The 20,966-nt window shown below is 41.1% G+C and overlaps 1 protein-coding gene across 2 annotated transcripts; it reads right to left on the bottom strand.

The window, feature by feature from the left end:
• Positions 1-8,345: 8,345 nt before the first annotated feature.
• LOC104342286 (serine/threonine-protein kinase Nek3-like) lies at positions 8,346-20,726 on the bottom strand. Of its 2 annotated transcripts, none has more exons than XM_086481920.1 (15): positions 20,557-20,726; positions 19,647-19,740; positions 19,331-19,428; positions 18,294-18,377; positions 17,567-17,634; positions 17,362-17,448; positions 16,229-16,283; positions 14,023-14,223; positions 13,604-13,673; positions 12,959-13,005; positions 11,965-12,064; positions 11,440-11,586; positions 10,251-10,385; positions 9,458-9,584; positions 8,346-8,516 (listed from the first exon to the last, which is right to left on the bottom strand). In XM_086481920.1, exons 1-15 carry the CDS (start codon positions 20,671-20,673, stop codon positions 8,450-8,452), a joined length of 1,497 nt encoding a protein of 498 aa, XP_086338046.1. In that variant the 5' UTR covers positions 20,674-20,726; the 3' UTR covers positions 8,346-8,449. The 2 variants fall into 2 exon arrangements, with proteins under 2 accessions (XP_086338046.1, XP_086338047.1); XM_086481921.1 differs by having other exon boundaries at positions 11,440-11,562.
• Between the last annotated feature and the right edge of the window lie 240 nt (positions 20,727-20,966).

The raw sequence follows: 20,966 nt of genomic DNA, 5'->3' as shown, positions 1-20,966 counted from the left end.
ACTGATTTCCTTGTATATATACGTATATGTATATATATATATCTCTAAGAATATTCCATTGGTTACCTTATTTAGACTCTAATACTAAAAGACATTATCATTCTGGCATATCTGGCAAAAAGAAAAATAGGAAACCTTGCATAAAGTGCAAACCTCTGGTTTTCCAAAAAACTCTGAAGATACAGTACTCTGTCAAGAAAGAAATAACACATCTTTTAGTTTTTATGATCATATGCAAGATTACTCAGGCTGATTTAATTCTGGAAAACATTGGAAGCGATGAAAATCACAATTGTAATGGAAACCTATGCCTGTAGAAGGTATAGCCATGTTCCATAGTATCTTATTTTCTGGTAACACCTGAAAAATACTTAATTACTCCTCTTCATATTCCTATGTCCTATGTTAGAACGTGTCAGATAAAACCAAAGTAAATAATTGTATATACCTCCTTCGGAGTTCTGCTGCAATTAGGGCATGTCTTGAAGCTCAGGTGAAACCACAACAACTCACTGATTTTACTTTTTTAGAATATCTATGCAGTTTCTCCAGTAGAGGGAGTGCCCATCAAGTAAGGTGACAGCAAACAGGTGCAAAATCTACTGTTTCCTTTTCATTATCATGCATTTCCCATTAAATCCCTGGGAATATCATTTCTGTCCTATCGTGGCTCTGGCTACCTACAACTTGCTTTATCCCGTCAAGTGATGTATGAATTCTTTTAGTAAAAGACAGATCCAGGGTCCATGTAAATCACGAAAGAGAATCCTACTAACACGGGCAGGTTTGGCCCAAGCGCAGGCTGCAATAGGGTAGCAATATCTGTCACTGGTTTATGTGGAAGTCTGCCCCTTGCTACTGAACAGTGCAGGAAGTCCTACACCATGAGGCAAATCCTGACTGAAGAATCCCAGTGGCTGGATCAGAGCTGTTTTCCCTTCAGAATACACGGGGAATTTGCACGCTGAGGCTAATTTTCATAAATTGAGTCTTTTGTTCATTTCACTTGAAGAAAAGTGGACTTCTTCCTGCAGAGCTCCATGTGGTCTGGAACCCTCATCTGGTGTTCACAGAGCCAGCATTGCAAAATAGACGTGGAACAATTCTCAAACTCCATTCCAGCAGCTGCTTTGGGAGCATTTCATGAGAAAGAAGTGAAGGAGTACTGTAGCTGGAAAGCTTTGGCTCTACCTCTTCCTCCCGCTTCTCCCAAACTTTTCATTAAGTAAGCGCTCCACATCAAACTGGAGTCTAACTTCCCACACAGTGCTACTCTGGGCTGGCCTGAATTGCTGTATCTTCTGCACAGAACTCTCATAAAGTCTTGTGCTCTGACTGGCTACTTCTTCCCTTCACTCAGAAAGCAAGGAAAAGAAACATACCACAAAAACAAATGAACTTCCACAAGTTTATTGCAGGTGCCTCCCATCGCTCCAGAAAGCAAACACCTGAAGAGCTCGTGCGGGGACAGAAGGTAAAATGAGCTAGCTTGCATTAAGAGCACACTGGTGCCAGTTTACCATGGCTTTACCTGCCTAACAATACTATTGAATGGAAAACTTCCCAGGCTCTTCACAAGAAAACAGAAAGAGAAAACCAAACCGTGATGAAGAGGGTGACAGTCAACCAAGCAGGAAGAGGGCAAAGCTGGAAACAGAGCTCTTGGGGATGGGCAACTGAGGAAATCCAAGCAAGCAAGAAGAACGAGAGGCCCAGGTGTGTAGCAGAATCTGCTGTCCATCTTTCAAAGCTCTGAGCATATGAAATATTTCTGAGGCGCACAGAGATGGCCCCAGACGGGAAGCACGCACCTGCCTTTGGGAGAACATCTGTGTCTGGAGAAACAAACCACTCCAGCCTTGGCAGTTTTCCTTCTGCACTTCTTGCAGCTCTGTTTGGGCACGGCTGAGCAGACAGCCTGGCAAGGTCACAAGACTCACAATTTTGAGCTCTTTGACCCGCTACCTGCTGTCTGAATCCCAAAGACACAGCAAGGGGTTGTTCCAAGCAGCTGTAGGCACTGAGAGATTGGCCCTTCTTAAAAAGCTCATATTTCACCTGAGGTAATTGAGGGAAGAAAAAAACAACCAACCATAAGAAAGAAACCTGAGTTTCTAGCAAGAGACAGTGAGGGATGCTGCTGCTGGGGTTTTGGAAAGGACCACATCCCAGCTCCCTGGGGGCTCCCTGATGAGCCCTACTGCCTGGCAAGGGGGCACTGCACATCTCTGTCAACTTGCTGTGCTCTGAGGGTGTCGCATGGGTTGAGAAGGGGCCAAAACAACACCGTAGTCGCTGCCGCTAAGGGTTCTCTCTCCTGTGCCAGGGACTTCCCCTTTCTCATTGGACTTCCCAAAGAACAGGGACAAAGTCACGCCTGTTCCTGCCCTCATGGTTTCACCAGTGCTTTCTGACTCTGTCCTTGCAGAAGCCCATTGATTGCTGCTGCTTGGATTCCCCAGTGGAGCTCTGATGCCTGGGCTTCGAGGGGCACGATGCAGCCCCAGCACCACCTTGGCAGCGGTGAGGAGAGAGACACCATGTCCTTCTGCTCCGGCCAGCAGATTTCACTTGTGCACATCCGCTGAAGGCTTCTCTGCCTCAGCTGAAAGGCCCATTGGGGACATTATTTCTGTTCTCCAGTAGCTGAATGATGGAACGCCCCAAGGAACACTAAATGTCCTGGGTTTGGCTATGATAGGGTTCACTTTCACCAGAAGCTGGGAGAGGGCACAGCCGGGGCAGCCAAACCAAAACAGCCAAGGGGTATTCGATACCATGCTGACGTCATGCTCAGTTTGTAAGGGGGAGCGGAGGCGGGAACGCAGGGGCAGCACAGTGCAGCAGGCAGTCCGGGCGGTGAGCCATTGCATGCCATGTCTCTCGCTGTATATATTAGTTCATTAGTATTGTTGTTGTTAGCGTTGTTTCTTCTCTCCTTTGTTGTTCCATTAAACTGTCCTTCTCTCATCCCCCCGGGGTTCTACCTTTTTCTCCTCTGACTTTCCTAGTCAGTGACAGAAACCAGAAACAGTGGAAGGAGGAACTGCTGTTCAGACACCAAAGCAGGAGCAAGTGAATTCTGGTTCCATCTTTGCTGCTGACTTGTGAACGTGTAGCCAAATAGAACCAGTTGCACTCATTTCACTTGCTTTTAGATGTCTACACTGTGGATGCATATCATCAAGAGTCACCGAGAAGCCAGTGGAGAGAAACAGTTACTCACAGAGTGCGATTCCTCTCACTCTATACTAGACGTCAATAAAAATTGTAAGTCACACTCTTTATACAGTAAATGGAATCGGAGTGCCAGAGGTGCCACAGACACCTAACTGCAAGTAAAAGTACTGGACACGATTTCATTTGGAAGTGGAGAACGGAGATGAAAATGCCTTTGTATAGCCCAGGGGAGAAGGAAAAGACAGCCTGAGAAACTTAATTCACTTGTTATATGAGGAAAAGTACTATTGAGCTCCAATTATTTTGGTGTATAAGCCTATTACATACTCTTTAAAATGTCTGTACTTGGACCTTCAAATCCTGAGGATTACTTCCTGTCTGCTAGGTACTATTCTGCCATGTAGGAGCAATCCTTAAAGCAATTATCCCCAGAACACTTCTGAAGGTAGGCACTTTCTGCACAAGTAGTTGACATGTGGAGAGTTGAGGCACTAACAGTAGGTCTATGCTTCACAAAGGAACACAGCACAAAGGCACGAGAGCTGGCAGAGACTGCGGCTGGAACAGCGACATGGCATATCCCTGGAGGTGAGCAGGCTTGTATCAAGGTAATATCCAAACATGCTAAGCCAATATGCTCCAAGCCTCAGCAAGACCTCCTAGCTCTGATGCACCACTGAACTTAGAAGGTTATGTAGACCTAAATCCAATGCCAGTCTGATGGCGCCTTGACAAAAATTACACGGGCTGTACGTCCATGTGAAGAACACATAGAAGTACCTAAGACATGCACATAGTTAAGTACATCTGAAGAGAATAAGCAAGTTGTCTACGCTGGTTAAAGTTTTCTCTTTACTGTTGCTGTGTAGACAGAAATGTAGTTAAACTTACACTGACTTAATTCAGGGAAAGGAAGAGTTTTAACTTTTGCAACAGGTGGAGTACAAAGCAACTGAAAAGGGCTGATATTAGAGGGACAATCTGTAAAATGATCAACAGAGGAAATTACCTTTCCACACCATACCAAATTGAATTGTGGAATGTCTTTGCCACGATATCCTGCATGGTCAAAGACAACCAAGTGGCTCAAAAAGTGATCAAATTCAAGCATTGGCCTGTTGTTAGCATGCCCCCCTGGCATGTTTTGGCCACACCACAAAGCCTCTCCCAGGCAACACCTGGCCACTATGTGGGATGGGCAAAGCTTGTCCCCAGAGTCAGTAAAGATAAGGCCACGCTCCTTGGGAGAACGGAGTTCAGCCATATGCATGCAAGCCATGCCATGCCATGCCATGCCATTTACTCTCAGGCTCAGAGGGTGGGTTCTGGCCCTTTTCTGAAAATTAATATAGGCACAGTCTGGGAGGACATACAAAGAAACTCTGTACAGCCTCTTTTCTTACACTCTCTCCTAAGCTCTCTTCACTTTCTTTTCTACGAGGCACCAGAAGTGATTCTCAATGGCTGCAAGAGCAGGAGCTGTGCCTCCAGAATCGCTTTATGTCAGTTCCACGGAGAACAGGGAAAGACTGGGCCTTCCCCGCTCTATGTCCTACACAGAAGTCCAGTTACTACTTAGTGGAGCCAGCAATGTGCCCTCATGGCCAAGAAGGCCAATGGCATCCTGGGGTGTATCAGAAGAGATGTGGTCAGTAGGTCGAGAGAGGTTCTCCTCCCCCTCTGCCCTGGTGAGACCGCATCTGGAATATTGTGTCCAGTTCTGGGCCCCTCAGTTCAAGGACAGGGAACTGTTGGAAAGAGTCCAGCGCAGAGCCACAAAGGTGATTAAGGGAATGGAACATCTCCCTTATGATGAAAGGTCTCTTTAGCTTGGACAAGAGGAGACTGAGGGGTGACCTCATTAATGTTTATAAATACATAAAGGGCGAGTGTCAGGAGGATGGAGCCGAGCTCTTCTCAGCGATGTCCAATGACAGGACAAGGGGCAACAGGTACAAGCTGGAGCATAGGAGGTTCCACGTTAACATAAGGAAAAACTTTTTCACTGTGAGGGTGACAGAGCACTGGAACAGGCTGCCCAGAGAGGTGGTGGAGTCTCCTTCTCCGGAGACATTCAAAACCCACATGGACACATTCCTGTGTGACCTACTCTAGGTGGTCCTGCTTTGGCAGGGGGGTTGGACTAGATGATCTTTCAAGGTCCCTTCCAACCCCTAACATTCTGTGATTCTGTGACACCTGAGCTAGTGACCCTGACCTGCCTCTGCAGTTAACAGAAAGAGGAAGCATGCATTTATGGCTTGATTCAGCTCATTCTAAACCAGAAGTCTAAAACACAATAATCAATAGCTTCCTAAAAATATGTATTTCTCTTGCTCTCCTAGAAAGGGAGTCTAGCCAAGCAGCTCAGATGCTGCCAGCAACAGAATGGAAATTTAAAATTAGATGAGATAAATCAAACTGCCATAAACATAAATGAGAATTGGAAAGACTCCATGGTGAACTACTCATGTCTGAAAATATGGATGTGGATTAAAAAAAAAAGGAATTGAAAAATTTTAGAGACATGTATCAAGATGTTCTGATTTGTTATATCAGTGGCAATAGTTTCATTGTAGTTGAATCATCTATTATAAAATTTGAATTAGGTAGTGTTATGCATTGTAGGTAGAGAGTTTTGAAAAGAACAAAAATGCAGTAAACACTGTTCATATCAAAACACATATTTTGCCTATGCTTGTAAAATCACTAAATTAGCAAAGAGTACAACCTTCGGAAAGTTTATATAATCGAGATAGAACTACAAAGGAGATAAAACATAACCCAAGTTCTTACCCTAGCTAAATGCAATTAGCACAATCAGGTAAACAACTACTGTTATCATCCAGGTTTTGTTGGTTTACCTTAGTTAAACTGATCTCTTTGACAAGACACTTTGCCAAAAGATCCTTCTCCAATTTTTTAAGGATTTCATATTTATCCATGATGTCTTTTGTCTTAAAGCTGCTTCTAAAAAAAAAAACTTCCCAAATTAGTATTGCACGTAGTCAGTGCTGTATCATCTAAGTTTGTATTACAAACCCAATACAACACTACATTTTAAGACTGTCATTTTTATCATCTTTTAACACACTTTTATTACTGCTGATGATTCTTCCACAAAATGTCATCGCCTAGAAGTCTGCAAATTATTGCAGATCTGAACTTTCAATAAGCAAGTTTATGAGTGTCTCATAAAGAAAAGCTTGACGCTTAGTCCTAGTACACCCTGAAGTTAAAACATGAGAAGGCAGTAAAAAGTACTATGTAAGATTATAATATGATTTTGGAAAGTCTGACTCATTCCTTCCTGACGTTAACAATACTGCAGACTTGTTCTTTTAAATGGAAAAAAGAAAATTATTATCAATTTCATGTTGATTTAGTTTAAATTAATGTGATCTATTGTTGGCAGCAAAAAGAAAACCATTGCCTTTTGCAAGAGACCACAGGCAAGCACAGCCAGGCCTTAGCAGCCATCTGGAAACCTCTGGCAGAAAAGCTAACATCTCTGGGTACTCCCAATGTAGCCATAAGCAAACTTACACAGCCACATATGAGCACACACTGTAAAACTGTTCCTATGAGTTGGCCTGAGTTTTAGCAAGGGAGGTTTGCCAAGATCTAGACTTTCCCTCTCAGGAAGGCCAGGCAAGCTCCGTAATGGGCTACCTCAGGAGCCCCTGCGGGCTCCACAGCGGGCAGTTTCTAAGGAGCACTTTGACAGCGCGCAGGCAGGGTGACCGTCAGGCATTTATAATTTAGGTGTTTGGGTCAAATCCAGCTCCTGGTAGCAGTCACTGGTGAGACCCAGCCACGAGGGACAGACGGGCCTCTCATACGGGCGAGAGGAGCTGCCCGGGCCCGTCCCCTCGCCCACCAGGCTGCCCTCGGCCCGCCGTGCACGCAGGTTCCCCCCGCCCGGGGCCTTGCCTCTGCGGGCAGCTCAATGGCGGCGGGGCGCTGGGGAGGGGAGGGCGGCAGGGCCGGACCCTGGGCAAGGTGGTGGCTGACACCCCTTCCCTCGCATTAAGACCTACACGACGTGACGGGCGTTGGTCTACTGCCTCTGCCCGGGGGCCGGCGGAGAGGCACCTCAGGCGGCACGGCGAGGGGACAGCCGGCGGGGCTGCCCCTCTCTCTCCTCGCCGCGCTGGGCCATCGTTCTCCGCCGCCCTTCCCGCCCCGGCTGTGGCGGCGTCGCCGCGGCTGCAGGGCGCGCCAGTCCGGCAGCCCTCGCCGGACCTCCCTCCCCTGCGGCCCGGCACGGCCCGACCAGCCGCTGGGGGACGCGGTACGGGCTCCGCGGCCCCGGACGGAGATGGGGCGTTCGAAGCGGCGCGGCGGCAGCGCCCGCAGCCAGGCCCGGAGCGGCGAGGCTTTTGCTCGGGGTGGTAACAGGGGTAGGGCGGCCCAAAAGGAAAGCTGGACTGCCGCGAGTTCTTGACTCCTCAGTGGAGCCGAGGCTCCGTACTAGGTCTACAGATTTCCCAGAGTTTTTCCTATTTATTATTCTCCAGTGTTATTTATTACACGGACATAGTCAGGAACAGCCTCCCCAGCAAAACTCTGCTCGCCCCTGCCACAGTTCTCTCGTAAAAGGCCTATTTAGTCCCCAGTAGCCAGCACAGAGCCCAGGCGTGGCATTGCCCGTAATGCTTTCTGCAGCAAAAGTGTGTCTCTATCAAAATCGGAAAATTTGTCCTTATTTATGAGCAAATTAGCTTCCTTCTGCACCTGCAATAGCACATACAAAAACGTCTTCATTGAGCTATGGCAACAGCTCAGCCTTAAGTCTTCAGAGGATAAATAATTGCATGAACTAAAGTCTCAAATACTTAGCATAGCCAAATGTTTTCCAAAACATGCCCTTCAGACAAGATCAGTTATTTCTACTATGTAGTACTTCCCCATGCAGCCAGGAAGAAAAACTTCACACATTCTTGCAGTGTTCCACCATCTCTTTGAAATATGACAAGGGCACGATCTGCCCAATGCTGTTCGCACTAGTGCTTTTGACTGAACATTTCTGCAAAGCAACTACCAACTCCAAATACATTTAATATTTAGACTTGTTTAGTTATTTGCAAGTGTTCTGGCTGCAAAAGTTTGTTACTCATTTTCCACCCTCAGTTTTGTGATACAGAAAACATGCCCACTCAGAATTGACTGAAATAATTTTATTAATAACTACAACTAACAACAACAATGATTTGGATTATAAATACTGGCAAACCTAACTTCAGTTATTGTAGATAAATTCAAGTTTTCAGTCTCTGCGTTTCAATACCATTTTCAGTTCCGACACCCAGTCTGGGTCATCTTCCTCAAAGTCCCTAAAAATAGATTTCAAAATGTTACTTTGCAAAGCAAAAAAAAAAACTTTATAAATATTTATTTGGGTTTTCCCCCCCTAAAATTACCCTACAACTAGGAGAAATTATGTTAGAAATGTCAACACGAGAGACTTGTTTCCTGTACCCTTGTGATACAGGAACCAATAGATGTTCTCTTTTAAATTCACCCAAAGAAGTTTTATCAAAAGCAAAACCAAATGCATATACTAAGAGGCTGCAGATGTGCTGATATTAACAGCTTGCAGCTGAACTGAAGCAGTACATGCCTGAGTAGCTCATCTCCAAGTGCCACAAAAATAAACAATGACATAGAAACTGAGATTCTGAGAATACAAGAACCCCCCCCAAACTTACACCCGTCTGTAAAATACAGTATTTCTGTTCAGAATGTGTTGACATACACTCTGCTCTTTCAAAACCAGAAGCGGGTCACTAACATAAACTGAACACAGAAGTTAAAAAGTTGCTACAAATATGTCTCCATAAGTAGGTACCAAAGTGATTTTATTGCACTATGCATGAACGAGTAGGAAGAATAATATGGAAATAAAGCAAACATCCACTAGGCAGGTAGATTTGCCACTGCTTATCTGATGTCAAGGTCAGAGTACAAAGATATTTCATGCACCTTTAACTGTGGATCTAATTTCATCTCATGCTTTCATTTTTGCAAAGTCATCAGCAAATTACTAGCATATCTGCTAATAACAAGCAGCCTGTTTAATCTCAACACCATCAATAACTACAAACATAGCTCAGAAAACCTGTAAGATAGCAAATGCTACTAAATTTCAATATCATTATGTAAGAGATTTAAATGCTGAGAAAAACACTGGGTTTTTTCAGGGGAATGTCTTTTTTTAAAAATCACTTTGAGGAACCAAAGGAAACAAAAATACAAGGATGTCATTTGGACATACGTGTCATCTTCATCAGATCTAGGCTCAAGTCTCTCGGAATCTATGACAATAGCTTCATGTGCGCCATCGACTTCATCAGATGCTTCAGTTTCATCGGAAAGTGGGCCTTTAAATATATTTGCAGCAGCTTTGAAAGTATAAAGATGGAAATGTCACCAAAATCCTTTAATTTTAAAAATAAAATTCTTAAGAATATAAATGCAATATAGTCTTTATAATCTGTCCCCGGTTCTTAGCAGATTCCAGTACAAGCTGTTACCTATTTTAAGCGGGGAGACAAACTAGTAACGCACCTGAAGTGCAGACCAAGTATTTACGACTGTGGCTTGTGCACACCCATAGACCACGCTTACCTTTAGCTGCGCCACCTCACCATCCTGTCCTCAACAAGGGGCACGACTGACTTGGTGAAGGTGGATTTACCTGACGGGCCTACAGCCTATTTATTGCTCCTCCCCAACACAACCACCAGGCCGCTTAGCGGGGTGGAGACTGGACGGCTCTGCAGTCGCTGCTTTTTTGTCGCAACCTTACTCGGCTACTGAGCTGCAAGTGAAAGTTCTTCATGAAGGGATGTAGTGGAGATGTACAATCACTCATGAATTCTCAGCTTGGGTTTTTGTAATCCCACATTTCATTTGGCAAACTTCAAAAAAACCCTGGAACAGCCTGTGGTGACAGGAACTCAAGCGCATCAGCTCTCTATATAGGGGCTACGTGTGTAAAAAAAACCAAAAAACCTTTATTAATAAAACTGTTTGCAAAAATGTTTGCCTGCAAACTGGGGATTTACCTGGTTTGTAAATTGTGTACGTTTTAAATGCTAAGCTGACATCCGCATTACTGAGAATGTTCATCAGGGTCTGAGGAGTTTCTTTGTTCCACTGCTTACGTGGCTTATTTTCACTGTAGTTTATAACACGGCCACCTAGGTATAAAATCATTATTAAACAGACAAAATTGCATCAGCAGTGTGGATTACAAAGATCACATTCAAGAGAGAAATACAGGAAGAGTCTAGGTGTGTTTTCATCTGTGGCACTACTGACCTCTCAACATGCTGAGGTTGACACCATCAGCATTAAGAGGAAAGAAAATTACAGAAGGCCACCGTGGAGACTTCTGCTATCAGCAGAATCTGGCTGAGGGGTGCAAGGAGCCAGGGTCTCTGCAAGCTTATTTGGTGGCTCTATTAATCTCACAAAATGGAGCCTGTGGCCATTTTTGTGCCTTTTAAAATTATTAATAGCAAAATACCTAAATACATGGATTCTTCTGTCCCCTTCCCTTGCCCTGCATACAATTATCTAACGCTCCTACCACAGCTTGGGAATTTTCTGACTACTCATATCTTGATTATTTATTTCTATAGCATCTATTCACATTTACTTCGAGTACGCATCCATAATCACATGAAATAATCGTAACAACTGCATACAATGTGGGGCATTTTAAAATTGAAACATTTTTCAGAAGAAACCCCATATTAAGTGTTCTAATTAAAAGCTGTTGATGTGGAAGAAGACTCTTTGCCCCACATCTGAGGTACGTCATTAATAGTTCTTGTCATCGGCATTATCTGTATGTTAAATGACAACAGAGGTACGGATGCTGTACGCTCCCAATAGTATGCTGTACTTGAGAGACCGGCAGCTGCGTTCTGCATCAAATGAGTTCCTCAGTGTTACCCCCACAAACAACATATCAAGAGGAGGGTTGGTAGGATAATTTCTTGGTGCTGATTACAATTTTAGGGTTGCTAATGTTACTTGTGGCTTTCATCACTCTTTGCAATCCTCCCGTCACACAAGACCACTAAGAAATTATCTTCAGCACAGTGGACTTTTTAAGCGTTTGTTAATAAAATGTTTTTAAATTATTTTAACATAATTTTAAATACGCCCTGTAAAGTTTTGGCTTTCAAAACCTGTAAAGAACCACTGATATTACTTGAATTAAAATGACATTTAATTAAATCTTACTTTTAGCCTCTTCATATGTAAAACTGGAAGAAAGCAAGGAAGCATTTTCCAGGACATCCGCTACAGTACTGGATATCCTCTTTTCCCATTGCCTCCTCTGGGGATGTGACAAGCCAGTAATTCCTGGGAGGATGTCCGAAGTTTCTGCTGTAATGGCGACAAAAAAAAAAGGATGATAACCAGTACCTAAGTGGATTCTCCGTCCACGCAAATTCATTCTAAGCACGCAGCACTCCACTGACAGTGACGTTTCATTCTGTGGGTACAAGTCTGAACTTGGTAAGAGGTTCCCATACATTTACTCTATACCAAATATTTTCAAACAGTCACTTTTTAACAATTTGGCCAAGGTTTTATTTTTTTTCTTTAATCTCAGAAGAGCCACTACAATTGCAGAAGTAACAGTGGCATGGTTTTCTATAAGTGCTGACTTCTATGCTCTACCTGTTTAAATGGCTGGATCACCGACACTTAGATACCACTACACACAAGGAAATGCATCAGCCTTAAAACTATAAAACTTACTCTCTTCATCAGATTTCCTTTGTTCCTTTGTGTTTTCACTCAAATGCTTGGTAATATTTTTCCTTTCTAAGGGGCTACACTTGCTTTCATCTTTGCTTTGCTTCAAAAGAATAAAGACTGTATTAATCATCATTGTCGAGAAAAACAAAGCAGTAATATTAACATGGCATGAGTTAGTTTAGTTTTGCTATTAAATGGCTGGCCTAAGGATTCGAAAACTAAACCACTGACACCATGAAACCAATTACAATTGCACTGTGTCTATTACCGCACTGCATTTAACCCTGGGTGCCCTTTTTGCAATCTGTTTTTGAAGCTAAGCACATATGTAGTTACTTGATGCAATTCGTGGTTTTATTTCTTTACATTTAAGAACAGTAGCAATATAAAGATAAATGAGTCGTATTCCCAGAAAAAACAAGATGCACCAAAATATTGAGCTTCTCATTTGACAGGTCTATTAAAGAAAAAAAGTAAGCCCTACTGGCAGCATGTTTTGAAAAATATACTCACTATGGCTGAGCCAGGCTGTGCTGTGATGTGCCCATAGGTGACTTCTTGGCCACCTGTGACATAATCCTCCTCACCTGAAATCTCAGATGAGCCCTAAAACCTAGTGAGAATTATGTCCAGACTAGACTGTTTTCACAACAGCTTGTTCAAAAGGGGTCCCTAAAGCAAAGAAAATGCATCAATTTTTGCAGTATCCTAAAACTTAAAAAACAGGAGAGGGGTTTCTGGTTTGTTTTTTTCTTTTTCCAACAGGGCTCTAAGGAAATCCACTTTGGAACTAAACTAAATGTGGGAAGCATCAAAAAGTTACAGTCGTGGGAAATGCACAGGGAAACTCTGCAATTTGAACACAGGTGACAGCTGACCTAGTAGGCTGATCTCTGGTTTAGCAAACTAATAATTTTCCACATGAACTTTTCTATAATACAGAACATTCTATATTACTAAAATACAAGTATTATATTTACATTTGAATACTTACCCTATTTTCTTTCCTATTATTTGAGCTTCCACCAGCCATGACATTACCTGATACATTAAGGAGCAGGTTCAAGAATTAGTTCCTTTAGCAAACATTTCTGGTAAAGTGGTATTCCAGAGGTGCGAGAGCAACACCGCTGAACCAAGCAATGAAAATAATGTGAAGGCTTCTTCACACTTCTGTCAGTGCAGCTCATTCTCAACAGAAATCCTCTACTATTCAGTTCTAAATGTGTACAAATTTTGGTGTAGCTAAATTTATGCAGAAGAAAATCCAACATTCTCTCTAAAAATTAAATAACGAAAATAACTTGCTTCACCATATTCTGAGAAAGAAAGCACTGTCATATTTAAAATATATGCAGCAGCTAAAAGTTCTGCTTATTTTAAAATTGAAAGGTTTAATTTCAGCACGTGTCTTAAGACTCACAATGTATATACTGTAGCTCTGCACTGTGCTTCTCATGCTGGAATATAATTTACGCCCTTCAAGCATTTTTCCATACAAGTTCAATAATATTAGATTTTGAAATAATTAAAATTAGATTTGAACATATAATACTGGCATTTTATAGCTGTACTTAAGATCTTACTTTTCCTAGTCATTTTGTCATTCCTTACGCGAAGAAAAATGTTGCTGACTTACCCTTTGGTCTTGCTGCATTGCCTTCATGTCTCTTGGTTTCCTTTAATACCTGCTCAAACTCATTTGTCATCTGGAATGGGTATGAAGAGATGCAAGTACTGTACCATTTCAACCTTTCTCAAATTATTGTATATGTTATTTGTTAAAAATAGACATACTATACAAAAAGCACTGTTACAGCTAACAATATCTAATTTTAGCAGCATCATGTCAGTATTCAACTTTTATTTTCAAAACAAACCCTTCTAAAAACTCAGTTTTCTGAGAAGTCTGCAACCGTATTGATGGCTTTTAGAGTAGGACCTACGCAACACTACATTTCATATTGTTACACACAAACAAACTACAAAATAAACTGATTTAGTATCTAAAACGTAGATACAAGTCTTTAAACATAGAGACAAACAATGATACCATACCTCAGAAGGCAAACGAGTTTTGATCAGTTTGGTTAAGCAACCTCTTGCAAGAATAGTACTGGCTGATGGACGGTTCTTGGGATTTCTCTTAAACATCTGTTTTATTAAGTAATGAAGTTCATAGGAATAGTGAGATGGTAGTGGATTGTAGGACCCCTTGCATATCTTAAGGATGAGATGCTTCCAGCTATTGGCTTGAAACTGCATTAAAATAAATTAACATTAGAGCACAGAGTTTAAGTATAAGGTAAAAAGAAGCTGACGTAGTTTAAGAGCAACTTTAACATTTATTGTATAAAAATGCATGGTATGTATCTATGTAGGCTCACGATTGCCATTCTGATTTGGTTCCCGGTTTGACACTTACAGAGCTCAAATTCAGAGGTGTGGAATAACAACCGTGAGCGAACACCTCAGTAACTTTCCTTTACATTTTGTAGGGCTACTACATAGGCATTTATTTTTGTTAACAATGACAGAAATGTAATTTGCTGAGAACGAAAACATCACAGTTTGCATAAAAAGTTTGACTAAAACCAGATCAAAATGGACACTGCAAACAATAGCCTGTAAAACTGTAAACCAGGTGGGAGTTACTCCTACAAATTTAGGATTGTTCAAGTCTTATTTTTGTAGGAATATAGCATTGGGAAAATTTGGATCATCTTAGTGTCCTTTGCTTCATGTACTTGAAATCAGAATCAAACTGCAAGAGTGAAACTGTAAGCCAGGAAAAATGCAGACTCTGGGTTTTTTTTTAAAAAAAGAATAATCATCAAAAGTAGCCTATCAAGGCACAAATACCCTCTTGCAAATCTACATGAAATGGCTGAAGTTGTTACTCTCCTCAGCTAACTGTTAACCAGCCTTCAGTCAGGAATTACTGCTTCCAAGGACGAGTCATCGGACGACTGCAATATCAGCAGGGGCAGCTACAACCACGGATGGCAACAGCCTGAGCAAACACGCTGAGAACGTCCATGTTTTCTTACCGTACCCCCTGCCGTGCAGAACGTTTTCTTATGGTACCCCCTGCCGAACTGGCTGCAGAGTGACAAGCAGCGCAGCACGCAGCATCCTTTAATGTCACCTCTGACAGATGATGCAAGAACGTATGTGACCATCACATAAAACCAGACACATACTATTTCACTGCTGCCAAGAAGGGAAGGAGACTCCACCCCTCGGTATCCCAGCTGCGAGCACTGCCCCAATGCCTGTGACCCTGCCAAAGCCTTGCCACAGACCTACCCAGGCTAACGCACCCCCCTGCACAGGCTCCTTTACCACGCAGTCACGTACAGTATACACCTATAAACTCTTGTCCCGCTAGCAGCTGCAGCTGTAGAGACTCTTTTGCTGATACGCAGGATTTCAAGGCATAGTATTAGCTCAATGAAAGGAAACGGCTGCTTATAAAAAACTAGGACAAAATGACCTCAAATTAGGATGACCTCATTTTCTTGCAAAATGAACAAGCCCTGATAAAGGCTCTCGTGTTACACATGAGTCTGTATGTAGAAGCCAGGGGAAGTTAACACATAAGCAGCCTAGCATCAACACTATAGAAGACAGTGTCCCAGAAATAACAGAAAGGCAGAACCATCCATCAAAAAATCTTTTGCTGTCCCAAAAGAAGGATAGTGCTTGGACAGTGACTTGTTTGATTTGAAGAATAAGCAAACAGGTGTGTCACTGATGCGAGGTACAAAACTGCTTATTGCTTACTACATTTTGCTATACTTGCACACAATATATTCTCATTAGCAAAGATTTTGAGTGTCCTTGCCTCCACCTTCTGTGATCATCTTGATCCTGTAAAACACAATGCTCATTGCAACGGCCCTGCAGATATCTGAAACCAGGCTGGCACCTGCTGGACTCGTTAACAAGCCCCAGATCACCTCACTGATATTGAGGAAAATGAACCAAGACAGGAAAAAAAACTTTTTTTTTTTTTCTAACAATTTAGAAAATTGAGTGTTTCACAGAAGGGCCCAGCAGGTCGCAAGAGCTGCTGAAAAGCAGAAGGCCCATAATGGAGGAAGGGTGGGAAGGGTGGAGCAATACTTCCCTCTTTCAGAAGCAGCAGCAAACACGTCAGTCAGATATATATTTGACTGTGAATCCATCAAACTACAGCAAACTGCTAATTACATTTCAAGGAATTCCAAAACTTTTCTGATAGCCACAAAGCTGTACTTACTGGATGTCTAAGAGTGCACAGCTCATATAGAATACATCCCAGAGACCATATATCACTGTGGGTATAAAGATGAGAAATTTTGAGCCAAAAATTACAATTTAATATCCTGCCTAGAAAAAGTGAAATTTATTATGTGTACATAACTGAATTGAATAAACTAAAAATAAATATAAGTAACCATAAAAGTCAATACAATTATGTGTTAACTTCTCCAGTGGAAATTATTTTGCTTATTTTATCCCACCCTGATGTAAAAAAGGATGACTGTCATACAGTTGTAGTTGGCTTTTTATTCCCAGAATGTCCCCTAAGCAACTTGCTGCAACAGCTCCTTCCACACTTCAAAGCCTTTGTTTTACACAGCCCTTAACATCAGGTGGCAGACACACTAATTCTGAGAGCTGGAATTCTGGCCTTGCCAATAAGAATTCTCCTACTGAGAAAAAACCATCATCCTCCATCCAAAGTGAGTACTGCCACCTGCACAAGAAGCACCTGATGTCTTTCTTGCAAGAGGAGCAGAAAAAAAAACCTTAAGCACTAGAAGGCTTTTTTCCTCCTCTGGAAAATGAGTCACTTGGTTCAGGTACAACTAGGGTCACAGAACCAATCTAACGCAGGGGATGTAAGATCACTTAGAATTTTGGAGCCTGGGAGGAAGCTGTAACCACCACACTATCAAGATGTTCTCAGAAGTTCTTGCATAAGGACCAGAATAATTTGGCTCTGTAAATGTAAGTCATCAGTTCCGTAACCATTATCCCTACCTTATCAGGACTGGCAAGAAGAGCTTAAAAAATAAGATCAGCCAAAAGACACAAACACATACATATGTATGTGCGTACATACACGTGTGTATGTTTGTGTGTATGTATTTACTCTCCCAAATGCACAGAGAGGTCTGCACACCAGTTTTCAAGACTAAAGATTCTGTACACTCAGTTACCTAAGTAAAGCAGAATTTAGGCCTTTTCATCTTAAAAAAACTGTAATTACCTCTTTCTAAATATTCCTCGGCTCAGTATCTTCCCCAAACCAAATATGGATAAGCCACAACACCAGATTGAGACAACAATAAGTTGTAAGACGTACATCAGTCAGGCATTACTTGTGACCACTGCAAACAGGAATACCTTTTGTTGTTGTATGGCATGCTTTCCCATATTTCTGGAGGTACATAATAAGGAGTTCCCACATATGTGCACGCATATGACACTGGACTATTGAAAGGACAAAAAGAAATGCCAGATGAAAACGAATTATTTAAGAGATCTCTACTATTTATCAATGGTAAAATAAAACTTTACACCACCGAGACGAGTGGAGATATCCACATACTGTGCAAGAAGGCGTGCTGATCCAAAATCTCCCAATTTGACTTTTCCACTTTGAGTGAGGAAGACGTTCTGCATTTCAAGAGGACAGATTTACATACTTAAATATTCTTCTAGGAAACACTTCTGTAGTTTGTATATACAGAAAACACATCGACAATCACTTCTGATATTTTATATTTGTATTTCCATTTACTTGTTTCTCCTAATCCTTCTAACAAAAAAAAAGTTAAGAACTGTGTCATGTTCAACGGGAGATGGAAAGGTTATATGGGCCTAAAGCGCCAGCATCAGTAGGAGAGAAGAATCAGAGCTTAGAAATGCCTGTAATCTCTATGCTGTACTCAAACTACTAAGGTCACACTTTCTTCTGAATTTCTGTCTTTCTGCTAGGAAAGAGTAAAAAAGAAAAAATGAGAGGCAACATATTTACAAATTTCATACTCCATACACATTTTATATGAATGTTATTGTTTTAAATTGTATGCAGTCTGCCCCAAGCAATTGGCACTATCAACAGCATGGCTATGAATGGGATAGCCATACTTAGATGATACTTAGACCCACAATATTACTTCATCCCATACACTCAACAATTTCATTTACTTAATATTCTTAAGCCTAAATTAAAAACAAACCATGTAGCAGTAACAGGAAATTATGAAAGAGGGAGCTGAACTTTTGCATGCAGAAGGCAGTGTATGAATGGGAAGAAATCTTGCTCTGTTCACCTTGGATTTGATATCTCTGTGCAACACACGTTTATCATGAATGTGCTTCACACCCAGGCACATCTGCACAAACCAGTGAAGGATCTGAAAAGAGTGACTAAGAGTTATAACAGCTCAATGCCGCATATAATGAATACACTTTACTAATAGATTCAAAACCATTAAGAAAGGGCAAAAAAAAAAACATGTTCAGAATACCTGGGAGTTAAAAGTAACCCTACCATAATGGCCTCCGGTCAGTGTGAAAGACTGAATTCTTTAAGAGAAAGCATATTTTACCACAGCAGAAGCAATGCTTGCTACCTCGTCTAGAAACTCCTAATAATAGGTAATAATAACGAAGCTAGGGAGTCACTACATGGCACTTTATAAGCACGCCAATTACAATTTCATTGTAAATTAGCAAATTAAAAATCAAAAGTGAGATAACATACTGTTCGTAAGAGGAAATGTATTCTTTTTATAAGTACAAAGTAAAATTCTTACAGATGCTTGGCCAATCTAAATATTAGATTAGGTGAGGATTCTGGTCTTTTCCTTTTAGCTAAGATGATGCTTCTAACTGTGGCAGGAAGTAGTTTTCAATCACTACAATGTCACTTTGGACCTTCTCCTAAGTGACTTTATAGCCTCTGTGACAAAAGCAGTTAATGATTGCTGACTGATTTAAACAATTAATTGCTATGTAATATGCAGGCATTTAGTCTCTTTAAATTCTGAAGGCTGAAGTTTGTGTTAAATTCTTACTTAATTGTATAAATTTATGCGTGCAAACCTGTTTTTTTCACATTGCCTGCACATTTCTCAGATACAGACAGCAACTTCTTTCTTAGTCCTTTCCGTCCAATTTTCATCTTGGTTCTGCTGGAAATTATCAAAGAAATAATGCTTCTATTCTATCTGTAAGTGACTTTGTTTCATTTAAGGTACTTTAAGGTGTTTATATATCTATAATTCCTTTTATGTGGTGTAGGGTGCTTCAGTTTCCACGAAAAAGGATTCCTAGGTCCTCGGTTCAAAACAATGTATTTTCTTACCGTATCTTCAGGGAACAACTTTCCTCTTTGGTCTTTAATCTTTTGCAGTAGATCTCCATCATCACAATATTCCATCACTATATACAGATGTCCATCAGCTACATTTCAGGTAATTTAAGAATAATTAGTAATTTCATTAGCAGGGTAAGTGTATGATTGTTACTATAAAGCTCTGACTAGATGCTACATATTATGTATTATAATAAACATGTATTTTGTTTGTAACATGTACTATAAACAAACCAAAAGCAATCCTGATCCCTCAGGAGTATGTGATCTTAAACAAAATAAAGATATTTTAAGTTTTTATATTTACCTTCAAACGATTCTTTATAAGCAACGATATTTGGATGTTTCATTTTAGCCAAAAGAACTGCTTCCTTCCTAGAGTTCTCTACATCAGATGAAGACTGAAAATGTAAGTACACTTACATAAATGTCACACTAACAGATTTTCTTATACACACGTGATGCACCTCACTTTCCAAAAGGAAAATCTTTTTATGAATTGTGCAGTTATTTTAAAAAGTCATTTAGAAACTTGAAAACCCCATAATTTTTTTAGTCTATGGTTTATTACTAGTTGAACACTTATTTGGTTTTTGTGGGGTTGGTTTTTTTGGTTTTAATTTGACAGGATATTTGCCTACTTCAGTTAATGAGTTTTTCTATTTTAACAACACAGAACTATGTAACAAAGCACCACACGCTGACTTTGGAACAGCGAACAGCCTACACTGCATGGACTCGGTATAAAGCCAACTGCTCAGGTATTAACTGAGCTTCAGCCTCGGTAAAGCCAGTGCCTCCCATTTGGGGATTTTTCGGTTAGCTAAGTGCAGAGAAGGTAACCTGAATAACTGATTACCAGCAATAATATGGGGCTAATTTCCTCATCAGGTGTTGGAGATGAAATCTGCGTTCTAGTGAAATCAATGGGAATCCAGCCTAGGGCATCAGGAGAACAGGGGTTTCATTCTAACTGTCTTCTGATATGCTACACTTACCAAAGTGTAACCACACACCTTCTGAAACAGATCAGATTTTTCCACTCTACACGTTATCAACAACATCGAGTCAGACATAGCTATATAGTAGGCATATCATGCAACTGTCTACTACACAAAACTCTCAGCAACTGTGTTCTGCATTTAAAAAATATATCCAGAATTATGATTTTTTAAAAAAAAAAGTGGTGGGTGAGGTGCTGCACATGTCACGCCTACCATAGGAAGTCTTATTTCCTTCATTGCATACTTCTGGTCACTGATTCTATGACGAACTAGGAGAACTCTGCCAAAGGATCCCTCTCCTAGTACTTTCAACACTTTGTATTCTTCCATGCTTTATAAGCCTAGATCCAACACTTCTCTTCACACACTTTCACAGGATCATCTTCTAAACTTTGTCATGACCTTGATTCAGTTTTTGAAATTTGTTGTTAATACATCTGCATTAGAAAAAAACCCTGCAAAATAACAAGAACAGGTAATAAATGTACCTACACTTGTTCAGCATTACCATAAATACAATTCCAACCACTGTTACTGTGATTTTGCTGAAAATGAGGTCCTCAGAAAATTCGACTTCAAGTATCATAGTGTATCTCTGCATTTTATAATGGTGAATGCTAAGG

The sequence above is a fragment of the Leptosomus discolor genome, chromosome 1 (genome assembly GCF_034619465.1).
Source record: "Leptosomus discolor isolate bLepDis1 chromosome 1, bLepDis1.hap2, whole genome shotgun sequence".
NCBI classification, from domain to species: domain Eukaryota; kingdom Metazoa; phylum Chordata; class Aves; order Leptosomiformes; family Leptosomidae; genus Leptosomus; species Leptosomus discolor.
Note: the sequence above shows the minus strand (reverse complement) of the source record. Positions and strands in the feature narration are given on the sequence as shown.

What these genes read in the sequence shown, in the direction of transcription:
- LOC104342286 (XM_086481920.1), bottom strand. Translation starts at nt 20,673, where the DNA reads ATGGAAGAATACAAAGTGTTGAAAGTACTAGGAGAGGGATCCTTTGGC. An exon ending in ATGCCATACAACAACAAAAG is followed by an intron (nt 16,284 to 17,361) that starts GTATTCCTGTTT and finishes TTATACCCACAG; the next exon opens with TGATATATGGTCTCTGGGAT. An exon ending in TACATATGAAGAGGCTAAAA is followed by an intron (nt 10,386 to 11,439) that starts GTAAGATTTAAT and finishes TTTTATACCTAG; the next exon opens with GTGGCCGTGTTATAAACTAC.